The sequence below is a fragment of the Armigeres subalbatus genome, chromosome 1 (genome assembly GCF_024139115.2).
Source record: "Armigeres subalbatus isolate Guangzhou_Male chromosome 1, GZ_Asu_2, whole genome shotgun sequence".
NCBI lineage: Eukaryota > Metazoa > Arthropoda > Insecta > Diptera > Culicidae > Armigeres > Armigeres subalbatus.
The window spans coordinates 22,956,065-22,973,338 of record NC_085139.1 but is presented as its reverse complement, the minus strand read 5'-3'; the positions used below and the strand labels follow the sequence as shown (position 1 = coordinate 22,973,338).

The following is a 17,274-nucleotide window of genomic DNA, read 5'->3' as shown; positions in this document are numbered from 1 at the left end:
TGAACGAATGTATCCGCGTAAGTTTTTTCAGCGAATCAATCCTAGTGTTAAAGCTATAGCCGGGCAACGCTCAGGATGGAGTCGGCCCTTTGCACCACCGGAGGTGTACAGGATCCATAAGTGAGTGAACTTTCAAAACTTTCAAAAACTTTCAAAATAAACCGTTTTAAAATGATGGAGATGTATGGCACATGCACAGACCATCGCAATACGTTTACCTACATTACGCTGAGCTAGGCGAATCTCTAAAAGGTGATACAACCAGAGCAACCAACTCCTGAGCTGCAAACAGACCAGATTGAATGCAGTCCCACATCCCACAGTGAAGCTTCACATACTGTTCGTATGAAGCTCCAACGGATGAGTCACAATCCCCGCAAAAAATAAAGTTGGTCAAGAGACTTGTAGTCCAACATTCAGTAAAAATCAAAATCTGCGTAAAACATGTTTGAACAATGTATGAACAGCGGATTAAATATATTTGAATCAGTTTTATACCTCTGCTTCAATGCCGAAGGCACGAGCCACATTGTCTTTTAATTCTTTGTAACAGAGACTTCCAGCCCACAGCTGGTTCGTCTAGACACAAATTGATATTGGTTTCTTTTGCACAAGGCAAACAAACCAGCCCCAATTTGTTTAATGATTCTTCGAAGCAACCGGAGACACTGCTCCCGGGCGAAACGAGGACACAATTCACAAGAATAGAAATCATTTCCGATTTTTGCTGCAAAACACCAACAGAACCACTTCCAATTTTTCAATTATATCGCCGAAAGCTCCTGGAACGATTGAAAAAAAAAAACAAGTTGACTGAACTTGTTTCGATGGCTTTATGACACTACCGAAAACTGTTCTGATACAATTTCAAACGACCTTAGTGATTGACATCAAATGCATAATTATGCCATTTGTTATTGTAATTGTAAAATTTTCAATGACATGAACCCAAGACATGTTAGGGCATTTTAAAAATATTGATTCGGATTCCAAAGAAATAGTTTCTGGCCACTCTGTTATCGATCCAAAGCAAAACATTCCAAATGAAAAATAATTTAATGGAAAAGCAGTACAATAAAAAAACGGATCACAAAAAATGATAAATAAACTAAATAAATGATTTCTTGTACATCAATTAATTTTCAATGACATCGCACGAACTCAAGTTATTCTAAATTTCTAATCCTAGTTCCCCGAATCGAACTACCAGAATCTTCCGTTTCGAGCGTTTGTCACGTTCTCCGAACAACAAATGCCACCGAAAATAATCTTGACTGATAACAAAACAGCCCACAAAGCAAAACGCAAAGCTGCTGCGGTTTCGTTTACAATTTTCAACGGTAGGGCCGTTTTACCGCAACAACAAGACGGAATCACCCCAAAGCTTTACTACACTTCATTGCTGCCTAAGTCTCCTTCAATTTCTTCGAACCTATCGTTGTCGTCGTCGTGGCCGTCTAACCCGGAGAATCACAGTTCCCCAACCCCTTTTCCTAGACCAGAGAGTAACGTTGAATTGTGTAAATCCTTTCGCTTCGGGAGAATTGAATAAATGGTCCCGGCTGCTGGCGGCAGACGCCGACCGACCGACCGACCGAAGACGATGGGATTAAACGGTTCCTAAGATAATGGGTCGCAAGATAGTGCCACTGCAGACTGCTGCTGGTGCCCACTTTGGGCGTGTGAATTCTTGCCTTCTGGGTCCGTCGGTTTTCGGGGAAATCCTTCATCAACACATTGTGGGAATGGCCTTGAACGGTCGCGCCGTCCGATGCTCGAATTTTCATGCGGCATGGAGGCCTTCCTAGGAGTTGATTCCGGTGAAAATAGGAAAATGGATCCGATCCACAGATCGGCCCATTTGTGCCGGTTGGTCGTACGGTTCTCGCGGTAGGAATTGTTACCGACCTCCGAATGGTGCCAGCCGAGATTAAATTGTGTGCGAATCATAATGAGTGGGTTGTACTCTCCCCCTCCCACGGAGAATACTGGAGCCAGGAAATTAATTAGTTTTATCAATGCTCATATCGGAATAACTGTCCGCTTTTACGACTGACTATAGCTTAAAGATTCTCTGTGACTGAAACTGTTCGTGCTTTGAGGAGCGATTGGAGGTGAAAATCTGGGTGTGAAAATGCTTGGAATTTCGGTGGGAATTCTCAAGGGTGTCTCAGATCAGCTCAGTTCAGTGTTGTGGATAATGAAGGGGAGGGGTTCCTGTAGGAGGCGAACGGGTGTCGGCTTGTTTGAAAATCGGATTTTGAAGATGAAGCAAGTTTTCCCAGAACCAGAGATAGGTGCAAATACCTGAAGTTGGCAAAGAACAGGGAAAGTATTTGTGTGAACTAATACCAATGTAAACTTTGGTTTGATGAATAGAAAACTTTTCCGATGCTATTTCCGAATTAATTAATTTTGGGAAGCAAGTTTTTGATCGGGCAAAAGAGATGGTAACGAGGTGGCAGATAACTTTATTCGTTACAATGGACAAAGATGATGCATTTGGATCATTTGTTGCTTTGTTCGATGTTCGATGCGAAGCGAATTAGAAATTAGAAATGCTCTATTTTATATTGGAAATCAGGAATCAGAGACGAAAATCAAAAATAAGACATCTGATGTTGTTTGCTGTTTGTCAAGCTGTTTGGAAATTAAAATTACGAAAACAAACAATCTAAAACTGAAACTTGAATAAGAAATTCTGAAATCAAAATCAAAATTCTCTTTTTGGGAATTAAATAGCAAAGTCAGAAGATCGGAAAACCAAGATCCTAGAAATATTTGTTTTACAAAAAGGAATATGAAAATAGAATTCGAAATGAAAACCATAAAGTCGAAATTAACAAATTTGAAACGACGGAAAGAAGGGAAGTCGGAACGAAAAGTGAGAAATTGGGATAGTCGAAAAAATCGGAAAATCGTAAATTCGGAATATCGAAAATTTTGAATGCTGAGAGTCCGTAAAGCCAGAAAATCGGATGGTCGGAAATTTGGAAATTCGGAAATAGGGGAGAATGTTCCCAAACCGACCCCCTAAATGACAGTGGCCATTAAATTGCGAAAAAAGATTGTTTGGCCAAGTTTCGAAGTCTATATTGTAGCGGGGACATTATTCTGTATTTCTGAGGCTTTATTGTGGGTGCAGATGTGGAAAGTTAGGAGATACAGAGGGTAATGTGAAAGTATACGTTTCGGCATTCTTCAAAATGGTGTCAGAAATCAGAAACCAGAAATCAGAAATCAGAAATCAGAAATCAGAAATCAGAAATCAGAAATCAGAAATCAGAAATCAGAAATCAGAAATCAGAAATCAGAAATCAGAAATCAGAAATCAGAAATCAGAAATCAGAAATCAGAAATCAGAAATCAGAAATCAGAAATCAGAAATCAGAAATCAGAAATCAGAAATCAGAAATCAGAAATCAGAAATCAGAAATCAGAAATCAGAAATCAGAAATCAGAAATCAGAAATCAGAAATCAGAAATCAGAAATCAGAAATCAGAAATCAGAAATCAGAAATCAGAAATCAGAAATCAGAATCAGAAATCAGAAATCAGAAATCAGAAATCAGAAATCAGAAATCAGAAATCAGAAATCAGAAATCAGAAATCAGAAATCAGAAATCAGAAATCAGAAATCAGAAATCAGAAATCAGAAATCAGAAATCAGAAATCAGAAATCAGAAATCAGAAATCAGAAATCAGAAATCAGAAATCAGAAATCAGAAATCAGAAATCAGAAATCAGAAATCAGAAATCAGAAATCAGAAATCAGAAATCAGAAATCAGAAATCAGAAATCAGAAATCAGAAATCAGAAATCAGAAATCAGAAATCAGAAATCAGAAATCAGAAATCAGAAATCAGAAATCAGAAATCAGAAATCAGAAATCAGAAATCAGAAATCAGAAATCAGAAATCAGAAATCAGAAATCAGAAATCAGAAATCAGAAATCAGAAATCAGAAATCAGAAATCAGAAATCAGAAATCAGAAATCAGAAATCAGAAATCAGAAATCAGAAATCAGAAATCAGAAATCAGAAATCAGAAATCAGAAATCAGAAATCAGAAATCAGAAATCAGAAATCAGAAATCAGAAATCAGAAATCAGAAATCAGAAATCAGAAATCAGAAATCAGAAATCAGAAATCAGAAATCAGAAATCAGAAATCAGAAATCAGAAATCAGAAATCAGAAATCAGAAATCAGAAATCAGAAATCAGAAATCAGAAATCAGAAATCAGAAATCAGAAATCAGAAATCAGAAATCAGAAATCAGAAATCAGAAATCAGAAATCAGAAATCAGAAATCAGAAATCAGAAATCAGAAATCAGAAATCAGAAATCAGAAATCAGAAATCAGAAATCAGAAATCAGAAATCAGAAATCAGAAATCAGAAATCAGAAATCAGAAATCAGAAATCAGAAATCAGAAATCAGAAATCAGAAATCAGAAATCAGAAATCAGAAATCAGAAATCAGAAATCAGAAATCAGAAATCAGAAATCAGAAATCAGAAATCAGAAGTCAGAAGTCAGAAGTCAGAAGTCAGAAGTCAGAAGTCAGAAGTCAGAAGTCAGAAGTCAGAAGTCAGAAGTCAGAAGTCAGAAGTCAGAAGTCAGAAGTCAGAAGTCAGAAGTCAGAAGTCAGAAGTCAGAAGTCAGAAGTCAGAAGTCAGAAGTCAGAAGTCAGAAATCAAAAATTAAAAAGCAAACATCTAAAATTAAAAAGCAAACATCTAAAATTAAAAAGCAAACATCTAAAATACAAAAATCCATAAAAAAAATCCAAAGTCGAAAAGATGGAAGTTGGTCGAAAAAATAAATAATTCGGGAATTTTGGAATAATTGTTGGAAAAGTTGGAAAGTTAATAAGAAAGTCGAAATGACGGGAATTCAAAATGTTGAAAAACCGGATAGTCGGAAAGTCAGAAAACTGAATAGTCTGAAGGATGGTAAATCTGAAAGTCAGAAAGTAAAGCCTGTCCACGTTAAATTTCGGACACTGAGACAATGTCCAATTGATTTTTGGCTATTTTATCTCTTTGGACAAGAATAAAAATCCGCTGAAAGAATAACATAAAGCGAAGAGATTCAACTGTCTGAAATCTCAGAAAGTTGGAAAGGCTGATAGTCGGAACTAGTCATAAATTCACAAAGTCCGAAAGTCGAAAAAACGTAAAGTCATAATTTTGGATAATCATAAAGTTCGGATGTCGGAATGCCAAAAAGTCGAAAAGTCTGAAAGATGGCAAGACCTAAGGCATAAAGTTGGAAAGCCGGAAAGTCGAAAATCACAAAAGTCAGGAAAACGAAAAGAAGCCAGAACATCGGAAAGTCAAGATGTTGAAAGTTGGAAGATCAAAATCAAAAGGTTCGGTAATTCGGAAATTCGAAATGTCGGAAATTCGGAAACTTGAATGTAGGTTAATTGAAAATTGAAAAGTCGAAATATCGAATAGCTAAAAAGTTTGAAAGGTGGAAAATCGAAAAGTCAGATTACCGGAATGACGAAAAGTCTAAAATTTGGGAAGCCGAAAAGTCGGAAAATTGAAAAGTGGGAGAATGTGGAAACTTCAAAGTCGAAAATTTAGAAAGCCGGAAAGTCGAAAAAATTTGAATTTTAAATTGACGGAAGTTAGACAGTGGAAATGTTATAAAGCGAGAAAGTTGGAAAGTAGGAAAGTTGGAAAGGTAGAAAGTCGGGTAGTTGGGAAGTCGGAATACCAAAAGGACGGAAAGTCAAAAAAAATTAATTTCGGAAAGCCAAAACGCTTGAAAGTCGGAACGACGACGGGAAGTCGGAAGGTCACAAAATCGAAATTTCAGAAAGTCAGGAAAACGAAAAAGACGTAAGTCAGAACGTTGAAAAGCCAAGAGGTTAAAAGTTGGAAGATAAAAAGATCAAAAAGTTCACAAATCGGAAATTCGGAAAGTCGAATGTTCGATAACCGAAAGGTCTAAATGTCGGAAAGTCGGAAATTCGAAAAGTCAGAAATTCGAAAAATTGGAAAGTCGGAAAGTGGTAAAATCGAGACCGCAAAGTCAGAAATTTGGAATGTCGGAGAGTTGACAAGTTGGAAATTTAAATAGACGAAAAGTCATACAGTGGAAAAGTCAGAAACAAGGATGTTATCGATCATTTAGTAATTTGCGTTCGATCATTTAGTAGTTTGTCAATAACTCATTCCACAGGCCTAATTTGTAAATGTGTTGTATGGTGGACTTTTAATGCGAAGGTTTTTCTGCAACTCTCCCTAACAGGTCGATGTTCGAATTCCACTATTAAAGGAGTTATGGTGCTAGTTTCTATACTTATACCAAGTGATAACAAAATATGCAATCATTTAGCCTAAGTTACTGCTACTGAGTTATTGACAAACTACTAAATGATCGAAGGCAGATTACTAAATAATCGATAACATCCTTGGTCAGAAAGCGAGAAAGTAGGAAAGACGACAAGCAAGCCGGAAAGTATGTCGAAAACCGGAAAGTATGAAGTTCGAAAGTTAGAACTAGTCGACAAACCAGAAAGTCGGAAAGTCGGAAGGTTGAAAAGTCCAAAAGTTAGAAAATCGGAGTGTCGGATAAACGGAAGGTTGGAAAGTCGGGAAGCTTTAAAGTTGAAAGCTCGGAAATTGCGGAAATAAGAACGTTGGAAAGGTGGAAATTTGGAAAGTCGGTGAGTAAGAAAGTTGAAATGTGGAGAAAACGCAAAATCAGAAAGCTGAGAAGTTGAAAATTTGGATGGAAAATCAAAAAGACGAACAGTGGGAAAGTCTGAAAGTAAAAAAAATCAGCGATTCTAGACAGAATGTCGGGAAACCGGTAGATCATAGAAGGTCGGAGAGTCGACAAGTTGGAAAGTCGGGAGATCGGGAAACCCGAAAGTCGGAATGTCGAAATGTTAAAAAATCAGAAGGGTTGTGTGCAAGACACGACCACAAGGTAGACGTTGGACAACGTAAGGAATTATTTATGCGATCAGACGCATAAGACGTCATAAGCAGGAAAAGCGAGTACATTTCTGCATGCGAATACATTTTTGCAGTCTCTCCCTCTTGTTATTCTATTACAGACGGAAATTTTCTGTCATCATAAATCGATAATGATATGCACTTTGAAGACAAATTTTCTTGGTTCAACTTCCTTAACCTTTATAGAATGTTGGGTCCCGAGAAGAACCGAATAATATAAATAATGCGCCTTCCGAATCACTAACAGCAACCACTCAATAGTCCAACGCGCGCTTGTGATTCTGCTGCCGAAGTCAATTTCCGCTGTGTGCCAAGCGATGATGATTTGTCCTTGACGAAAATGTATTCTGCCCTACCTTTTATTTTGGAAAATTGAGGTTCTGAAAAGAACCGTTTGATTTACAATAATGCGCCTTACCAATAAACCGAAACAAATCCAGATCCAGATGCTGGGACCACTTGCCGCTTTCCACGACATATCGAACGAAATGGCTCGCGCGCGCGGGGAAACAACTTTCTTGTAATCAAGTAAGACGGCGCATTAGTCCCGCCTCTTCGTTAATCGGTATGAGTGCGACCACTCACCAAAGGGGCGGGGCTAGAGCGTTTACGTTATTGACTACAAGAAAGCTGCTTTTCCGCGCGCGCGGGCCATTTCGTTCGCAACATGCTTGTTCCTCTGGCGTTTGTGACGATCGTGGAAGCAGCGTGCTGGAGTACATTTCTGCATGCGAATACATTTTTGCAGTCTCTCCCTCTGACGCATGCTTGTGATTATGTTACAGACGGAAATTTTCTGTCATCACAAATCGATAATGATATGCACTTTGAAGACAAATTTTCTTGGCTCAACCTTCTCTATTGTAAAATTGTAGTTATGAAAGGAATCGAATTATTCTCCATAAAGCGCCTTTCCGAACACTAGTAGCAACAAAACCAAATCAGTATCTTGAAATAAAATTTCACGTTACTGATACTGATGTCTAAAAAATGCGCCTTCCGAGTCACTAACAGCAATTACTCAATAGTCCGACGCGCGCTTGTGGTGCTGCTGCCGAATTCAATTTCCGCTGTGGCCAAGCGATGATGATTTGTCTTTGATGAAAATGTATTCTGCTCAACCTTTTCTTTTGGATAATTGGATTCTGAAAAGAACCGATTAATTTCGAGTAATGCGCCTTTCAAATTAACTGCAACAAATCCAGCTCCCGAACCATACGAGAAATTTTCAGTGGTGTGCCGATGACGCCGACGATAGTCTGTTTGCCGCTGAGCCGCTACAGATGCAGCAAACACCGCCTTCACTGCCATCTTTCTGTCCGCTCTCCGTGGATCCTCGAACCAAAATGACGCGCGGGCGCGAAACACGAGTATACTTATAACAGAGAAAATGAAACGGTGGGTCAAAAGGCCCGTGACTTATATCATTCTGATGTCCGTGTTGGGAATGCATGAGCGGGATTGGTTGATTCTGATCTTTTTACTGGGTAGGACAAGAATTGAAATTTCTAATAGCTTTTCGTGAATAATCAAAAGTTTCAATGAAACTGACAAATTGCTGGAGAGTTTCCGAGTCGATTGATTTATAAATATCAAAAATCCATCGACAGATAAAGGCTGTATTATCGTACAAAATCTTACATGATTTCGTGACGGTCTCCAATTTTAGATTCTGATTTGACACCCAGTACCTTTGGGTAAGACGTTGACCAACGTCAAAACCGGTAAATCGAAAAGTCACAAAATCGAAGTATCCAATAAATCGAAAAGTCAAAATGAAGGAAAGTCGGAAATTTGGAAATTCGGCAAAATGAAAGTCGGAATGATAGATAGTTGAAAAGTAGGAAAATTGCAATGTCAGGAATGTGGAATGTCGAGAAGTCGGAATGTCGGAAAACCGCCAAATCTGAAGATCGGAAAGTCAGCAAGTTGGAAAGTCGATAAGTCCGTAAGTCGGAAAGTCGGTTCTGAATTCAGACAATCGAAAAGTCGGAAAGTCGGAAAGAGGGAAAATCGGAAAGTCTGAAAGTGGGGGAATCGAACAGATGGAAGTTGTAGAGTCAGAATAAAATCGTGGATCGACAATTCAGAAGGACGGAAAGGCGGTAAAACAGAAAGTCAGATAATCGAAAAGTTGGAAAGCCGGACCGTCGGAAAGTTGGAAAGGCGGATAGCTTGAATAAGTCGTAAAGTGGGCGAATCTGACAGTCGGACAATCGGAAAATCGAAATGTCGGATAATTGGATAATCGAAAAGTCGAAACAATCGGAAAGTTGGAAAGTCGGTTAGGAAAGACGGAAGTCAGAAAGTCGGAAAGCCAAAAACCTTCAAGGTCTTAAGACGGCAATACGTAAGTAATGATGTCGGAAAGTCGAAAAGTTGGAAATTCGGAAAGTCAGAAAGTAGAAAAGTCGAAAATCGGAAGACGGTAAGAAGTAAATCAGTACGTCGGAAAGTCGAATAGTCTGAAAGTTGAAAGACTGGAAGTTCGAAGATTAAAAAATTCGAAATTCGGAATGTCGAAAAATCGGACATTCGGTAAAATGGAATGCTGAAATAAAGAAAAGCCGGAAAAGTCTGGAACTCGGAGAATGAAAGACTGAAAGCCAGCAAATCGTGAAGCCGAAAATTTGGAAGGTCGGACATTCGGAAGGATGGAAATTCGGAATGTCGGAAAGATGGAAAGGCGGATAGTTAGAACAGGTTGGAAAGTCGAAAAGCTTGAATGTCGAAATAGGATAGTTGGAAAGTGTCAAAAAGTCACAAAATCGGAAAGACGAAAGTTGGAGAGTCGAACAGTCGGAAAGTCGGAAAGTGGAAAAATCGGAAAGTCGGGAATTTGGAAACCTGACTAAACAAAAAATCAGAAGGTCGGACGGTGGGAGAAAGATTGAATAATCATGAAAGTCGGCAAGTCGGACAGTCGGAAAATATGAAAGTCGGAAAATCGGAAAGTCTAATATGGGGTAATCGAAAAGTCGGAAAGTTGAAATGTCGGAAAGTCGATAGTTGGAAAGCCGCAGTCAGAAAATCGGAATGTCGAATGTCGGATAATCGGATTGTCGAAAAGTCTATTGTCGGATAATTGGAAAGTCGAAGAGTCAGAAAGTCGGAAAGTGGGAAAATCGGATAGTCGGCAAATTGAAAAGTCGGGATATTGGAAAGCTGGAAAGTCTGATACAGGTGGACAGTGGGAAAGTTAGAATGCGAGAAAGTCGACAATTGACCTTTCCCGTCAAAACTTGTATCTCGTTTTATTATCTCAGTCGATTTTTTGGCTTATTTATAGTCAACTTTCCCGAAGAATCCATATTTTTTGAAGCCTCTAACTATTTTAAAAATCGGGCAAATTTTAGGCCAATCTTAAAAAAACAGCACTTTTTTGATTTTTTGATGGCGTCAAAAAATATGGGTTCTCTGGGAAAGTTGAACTTAAATGAAATAAAGAATTGATGGAGCAAATAAAAAAATCGACGGGAAAGGTCAATTCAAAAGTCAGAATATTTGATAATTGGGAAGTTGGGAGGATTAAAAGTAGGAATGTTAGATAGTTGAAAAATTTGGAAATTGCAAAGTCGGAATTTCAGAAAACCGGAATATCTGAAGGCCGGAAAGCCAGCAAGTTGGAAAGCCGAAAAGTCGATACGTCCGTAAGTCGGAGAGTCGGTAAATCAGAAAATCGGAATGTCGGATAACCGGGAAGTATGAAATTTGGAAAGTCGGAAACCGGGAAAATAAAAAAAAATGTCTGGAAGTTGTAAAGTCGGAAAGATAGTAAGCCGTAAGTCAGAAAGTCCGAAAGTTTTAAAGTCGGAAAGTCGAAAAATCAGGAAGCCAGAGAATTGGAAAGTTGGAAACTTGGTTGGAAAGTCGGAGTGTCGCAAAGTGTGAAAGTGTAAAAATTGGACAATCGGAAAATTGGAATGTCAAATTATTGGACAGTCGAAAAGTCTAAATTTCAGGAAGTCGGATAGTCCGAAAAGACGAAAAGCCAGTTTGAAAGTCGGGAAGCCAAAAACTATGAAAGTCGGAAAGAGGGCAAGACGTGAGTCATAAAGTCGGAAAGCCGAAAAGTTGGTAAGTCGGAAAGTCAGAAATTAGGAAAATCGGAAATTAGAAGAATCGAAAGGTCACAAAATCAAAAAAATCGGAAAGGCGACAATGCGGAAAGTCAAACAAACAGAAAAACGGTAAGACGTAAGTCAGAATGTCGAAAAATCTGAAAGTTGGCAGATTGGAATGTCAAAGGTTAGAGAATCGGAAAGGTTGAAAATTGAATAGTTGAAATGCCGGAAAGACAGAATGTTGAAGTATCGGAAACCTGGAAAATCTGAAAAAAGGAGAGTTTAAAATTCGGAAAGTCAGAGGGTCAGAGAGTTGGAAAGTCGGAATGTCGATACAACAGCCAGAATGCGTCGGAACAGCCAGAAAGCGAGAAAGTAGAAAAGTCTGGAATTTGACAAAACGGGATGTCAAAAAACCAGTAATTCGGAAGGTCGGAGAGTCAGAAAATTGGAAAGTCAGAACTAGTCAACAAACCAGAATGTCGGAAAGTCGAAACGTTGAAAAGTCTGAATGTCAGTTAAACAAGACTTGTTACAAAAGTGTCGGATAAACAGAATGCGAAAAGAATAAACGGGATGGAAATGCGGAAATTGAGAAAATAAAAAGGTTGGAAAGTTGTAAATTCTGAAAGTCGGTGAGAAGGATAGTTGAAAAGTGGGGAAATCGCAAAATCGGAAAGTCGGAAATTTGGAGAAGTTGGAAATTTGGATAGATGAAAATCAGAAAGTCGAACAGTTTGAGAGTCAAAAAGCAGAAAAATCGGTAGTTCGGAGAGCCGGAATGTCAGAAAATATGAAATTCGGAAAGTCGACAAGTTGGAATATCGGAAGGTCAAAACTGGTCGGGCACCCGAAAGTCGGAAAGTCGAAATGTTGAAAAGCCGGTAAGTCGGAAAGTAAGAAAATCTGAGAATCGATTAATCGGTAAGACCAAAAGCCGGAAATTTGGAAAGTCGGCAAATCAGAGAATTGGAAAGTCGGAATGACAGATAGATGAAAAGTCGGGAAATTGCAAAGTCAGGAATATAGGATGTCGAGAGGTCGGAAACTAGGAATGTCAGAAAACCGCAAAGGTTGGAAAGTCTTAAAGTCAGTAAACTATAAGTCCGTAATTCAGTCGATAAATCAGAAAGTGGGAAAATGGGAGAATTTAAAAGTCCAAAAGTGGGAGAATCTAAAGTCAGAATATCGAAATGTCGAAAAGTCGGAAATTCGGAAAGTCGTAGAGTCGAAAATTCGGAAACACGGAAATGCTACAAATCGGAAAATCAGAGAATCGGAAAGTTTGAAAGTCGGAATGTCGTAAAGTAGGAAAGTTTGATAACCGGAAGATTGGAAAATGTTAAAGTCTAAATGTGCGGAATGTTCGAAAGTCGGAAAGTCAGAAAGTCCTAAGTCGAAATCGGAAAGTCGGAAAAACAGGAAGACAGTAAAACGTCAACACGTCGGAAAGTCGAAAAGTGGAAAAGTCTGAAAGTCGGAGAGTTTAAAATTTGAAAGGACGGAAATTCAGATGGTCGCAAAATAGGAAAGTCGGAAGGTCAAAAAATCAAAAATCCGAAAAGTCGAAAATGCGAAAATTCGGGAAGTCAAATGATCGGAAAGTCGGAAATTCAGAAGTGGGAAAATCGGGAAGTAGGAAAGTCGGGAAGCTGAAAAGTTGGAATCTCGGAAAGATGGGAAATCGTAATGTCGGAAAGATGGAAATTTGGATAGACGAAAATGCGGAAAGCGAGAAAGTAGTGAAGTCGGGAATCCGTAAAGATGGAATGACGGAAAACCGGAAAGGTCGGAGTCTCGGAAAGTTGAAACTAGCAGGAAAACTAGGAAGTTAGATAGTCGAAATGTTGAACAGTTGGGAAGTCGAAACGTTGAGAAGTTGAAAAGTCGGAAAGTCATAAGCTCAGAAAGTCGAAAAGTTGAAAAGTCGATGGAAAATTGGAAATTTGGAGAGCGAGAAAGTCTGCAATTCAAAAAGACGGAATGTCGGAAAACTGAAAAATTTGAAGGTCGGAGAATCGGAAAGTTGGAATGTCAGAATATTTGGAAATTAGAAAAGTCGGAACCACTCAACAAACCTGAAAATAGAAAAGTCAAAAAATTGGAGTGCCAGATAAAATCAGAAAGTCGGAAGGATGTAAAGTCAGAAGTTTGAAAAGCCGTAAGTTGGGAAGTCGAAAAGTGTGAAAACCGGAAAGTTGAGAAGACGTAAAGTCGAAAGTCGGGAAGTCGGGAGGTCCTGATAAGTCGTAGACTCAGAAATTAAGGAAATTGGAATGTCGAAACGTCAGAAGGTCGAAAAGTCAAAATTTTAGTAAGAAAGGAAGTCGAAAGTCCAGAAAGTCGGATAGCTGGGAAATCATGAATTTAAATTTGCATTTGGAAATTAAAAAGTTAGAAATTGAAAATTGAAAATAAATAAACAAAATTCAGAAAACCGAATCGACAACCGACAACCGAGCTCATAAGTAAGAATTATGATAATAAAAATCGGAAATTGAGAAACGGAATTTCAAATTTGAATTCTTAGGTAAAACAAAATGACAATATTAAAGCGAAAATTGGAATTCGAAAATTGATAATCAGATATGATTCGGAATAATGCACAAATGAGAATTAAAATGTGGATTCGGGAATTAGAAATTAATAATCGAAAATCGAGAATCGGATATTTGAAACTGGGCCTAGAAAAACAATATTAAGAGATTGGAAATTGTAAATAAGAAATTAAACAGCTGAAGTTGCTAAGCAAAAATTTCTATCTCTCAAAATGTGAGTTTTCAGAACCTTTTTATTTAACATGAAATAATAAATTATTTAACGCAAGGATAAAAGAAAGGCTACTGACGGCTTCTTGCGGAATCTACAAATCCATGGAAGGCAGTCTTTCATTCATAATCGGTTTTATTACCGGTAGCGCAATATAATTCACGCAACGACGACAGCAACGCAATGGTCGTCCTGCAAGCAGCGACTATTAAAGTCCGGCGGGGGGAAAGGAAGAGCGCGACAACACAACAGCAAACGGTTAGCTCTGAGTGATTGTGTGACCAACTCCAGTTAGTGTCGTCAGAATCGCCGGGCTGTCCCTTCCCTGCAGGCAGAGATGTTTGGGATTGCGACACTTTGGGAGGTCAGCCCGGGCCGCTTGGGACAGTAATGAATAATAATGATGTATTCCATGATTTATAATCGTCGTTTTTCATTGGAGGCGGATGCGGCCAGCGAGCGAGTGAGTAATGGAAGTTCAAGGACAACGAATAAGGCCATCTATCTTTAGGGTTGTTGTTGTTCGCATAATGTTAGGATCACTTAAGCCTTCGAAACCTTTTCGTAGGTAGCGCTTCCGTATTAATGGAGTGCATTTGGGTCTGTTAAGCACTTTACCTCCGGGACTTTTGCTATAACGTTTAAAAAAATGCATCCGTATCACCTTTCGCATGTAAACTAATTTGTTTATCATTCCACCAACATATTCCACCGCAAATTTCCTTTTTCTTGATTCAATTTTCTACTCCCATTAGTGCAATTTCCCAGCCTACTGCAGAGGCTCATTTCCGCAATCCATACAAAACCCGGTGACCGCACACTAATAGAGAGGCGGGGGACAGAACCCTTTCATACATTCCCAATCAGGTGCAAGCAATCTGATATCAGAGGGAAACCACCGCACCGCTGCTGGTGCTGGGAGTCAATGTACTTACATTCTTGTACCAGGAAAAGGACGTCACCGGTGGTCGGGCGTCGGCTCGGCACTTGAGCGTAACGTTCTCTCCCTCGGACCGTGTGATGACTCGGCTCGGATCTTCGTTGGCCAGATGCACCGATACGACCGGTTGGTCTGTTGGGACGGCAGGAACCGACCACGACGACGACGACGGCAGCAGTAATAGCGAAATAGAAGAAGGAAGCAATAATTAATATAAAATACAGCTTTGGTGCATTAGAGAGGAAATTATAAAATTTAATTTATCGTACACACAGCGTGGTCTAAATTGCTCGGTCTGTCGTTCTCGTCCAGCAGATGTGAGTGAGGCGAAAAGACGGCACTGATGGCCCGTTTCTTCTGTGTTTGGTTCTATTTCAGGAACAAGAGTGCCGCCAGGATGGAAGTAATGGTCAGTCCCATTTGGCAACAGAAGCATACCGGTGCAGAGGTGTGCAGTGCACGTGCCGTTTTCTTTCTCTAAAATATCTGTGTCTCTTTATGTTGTACAAATCTGTGACATTTGTGCAACAATACTTCCCATTTTCCCAAGATTTTATATTTCCGATGAAACATTCGTCCCTGCTCGGCACGCCGCTGTTCCCCAGAGACCATATTTTCTGCAAGTGGTCATTCGGAACGTTGCGGGAAAGTAACCGACAGACGATGGTGCTTTATTACAGTGAAATTGGTCTCGCTTGGTAACTGGGGCAAACCATGGCCAAACAGAGTCGTTTTCCTTTCTGCTTGGTGTTGTCGCGTGCCGTCCGGTCTGTGTAGGGCGGAAAATGGGTTATTTTATTCGGTCGTTGAATTAAGCATTGTATGCAATTTTAGGCTGTTTTTACTGTATGCTCATTGTGAAGGATTTGTTGGTCGATTTATTGTGATTTTCTCACAGATATTCGATATATTTAGAGTTAGAAGAGCTGGGGGTAATATGGACACCCAAGGAATCGCGCCATATTCACATGGAAAACATTGAAATATATGGGACCTAAACTACTTACGTGAATCACTACGATGGCTTGAAGTCAATTTAGTGGAAAACAGTTAGATTTTGTGGTTTTTATGACAATAAAAATCAGGATTGAAAAATCCCTGTTTAAAAGTGTACGGGTGAAATGGGCATAGTGTGTGGGTAAAAAGCACATAGTAATAAATTAAGCTTGAAACAATAAATTTAGCATAGGCATTAGGGTGGCTCAAATTAGAATGGAAAAAACTTTTTAAAAGGCCGCCCCTTTTTGGTTCTATTTGATGTCAAGATGCTCTAGACAAAATTCCATCCAATCTATCAGCGTTTGGGCTGTGCTAAACTCGTTTTAAGTTTATATGAAAAATGTATGCAGAAACATCCAAAAACAGATATTTGCAGCTAGACGGCATAATTTACGATGAAAAACTATGATACTCATGCAGATCTTGAAGAGTTTAATACAGAATGTTATCCTGAAAATCGCGCAAAGATTAGTGTTTGTTCGGCGAAGTTATTAGTATTCCTCTGGAGAGAGGATTGAGCAAATTTCGTTTCTTTTACATTTGAAAAGAAATAAATTCACCCCTACAACACTCCAGTAAAATTCTAATATCTTTGCCTAATAAACTCTAATGAACTCTAATCTTCTCGCGGTTTTCAGTATAACATTCTGTATTTAATTCTACAAGAAATGAATGAGTATCATGGTGCTTTACCTTGAATTGTGCCGTCCAACTGCAAATCAATGGTTTTTGATGTTTCTGCCTACATTTTTCCATATAAAATTAAAACTAGTTTCTCACAGCCCAAACGTTGACCGATTTGGCAAAAATTTTGTCCAGAGCATCAAATAGAAGTGAAAAAAAAATTGAAAAATGTTTTGAGCCACCTTAATAGCCATCTATAAAATGTGGCTCTTGAAATAAAAATGTTGGATAATAATTGATATATTGGTAAGTTTCAATAATTTTACTAAAAAAATATGTTATACAAAATCATTTAAAAATGTCACTGGTCTGAACAATCCATATGGTCCATATGACCCACACCAGAACGTGGCCTTTTTACCCTACCATAATCCAATTTCTAAAATCTCAAAAAATCAAAAAAAAAAATTACACCAAGTTATGAGTACACTAAGTTTGAGATCCTCGAGGATTTGCGGATTAGTTAAGCCGATTTATGTTTTAAAAGATTAAATATTGCACATAAAAATTGTTTCCTCCATGGCATTTTAGCCAATGCTAATATGAAATCTATATATTCTTATTCTATATACATAAAAATGAATTTCTGTCTGTCTGAACCTTATAGACTCGGAAACTACTGAACTGATCGGCATGAAAATTTGTATGCAAAGGTTTTTGGATCCAGGGAAGGTTCTTAAGATGGTTTGAGACCCCTCCCCGCTTTGGAAAGGGGGGCTCGTATACAAATGAAACGCTAATTCCTTCATAACTTGAGAATTAATCAAGCAAATGGAACCAAACCTGGCATGTGGTAGTTCGAAACCCCTCCCCTTCTGGAAATGGGGGCTCCCATACAAATG

At 38.8% G+C, this 17,274-nt stretch overlaps 1 protein-coding gene across 5 annotated transcripts in view; it reads right to left on the bottom strand.

The window, feature by feature from the left end:
* Positions 1-17,274, bottom strand: part of LOC134222682 (hemicentin-1) — a 740,104-nt gene that overhangs the window by 126,297 nt on the left and 596,533 nt on the right. For all 5 annotated transcript variants that reach the window (XM_062701842.1, XM_062701853.1, XM_062701859.1 and 2 more), the window contains one exon: positions 14,745-14,881. In XM_062701842.1, the coding sequence (XP_062557826.1) occupies positions 14,745-14,881 (137 nt within the window). The remainder of the gene's footprint in view (positions 1-14,744; positions 14,882-17,274) is intronic.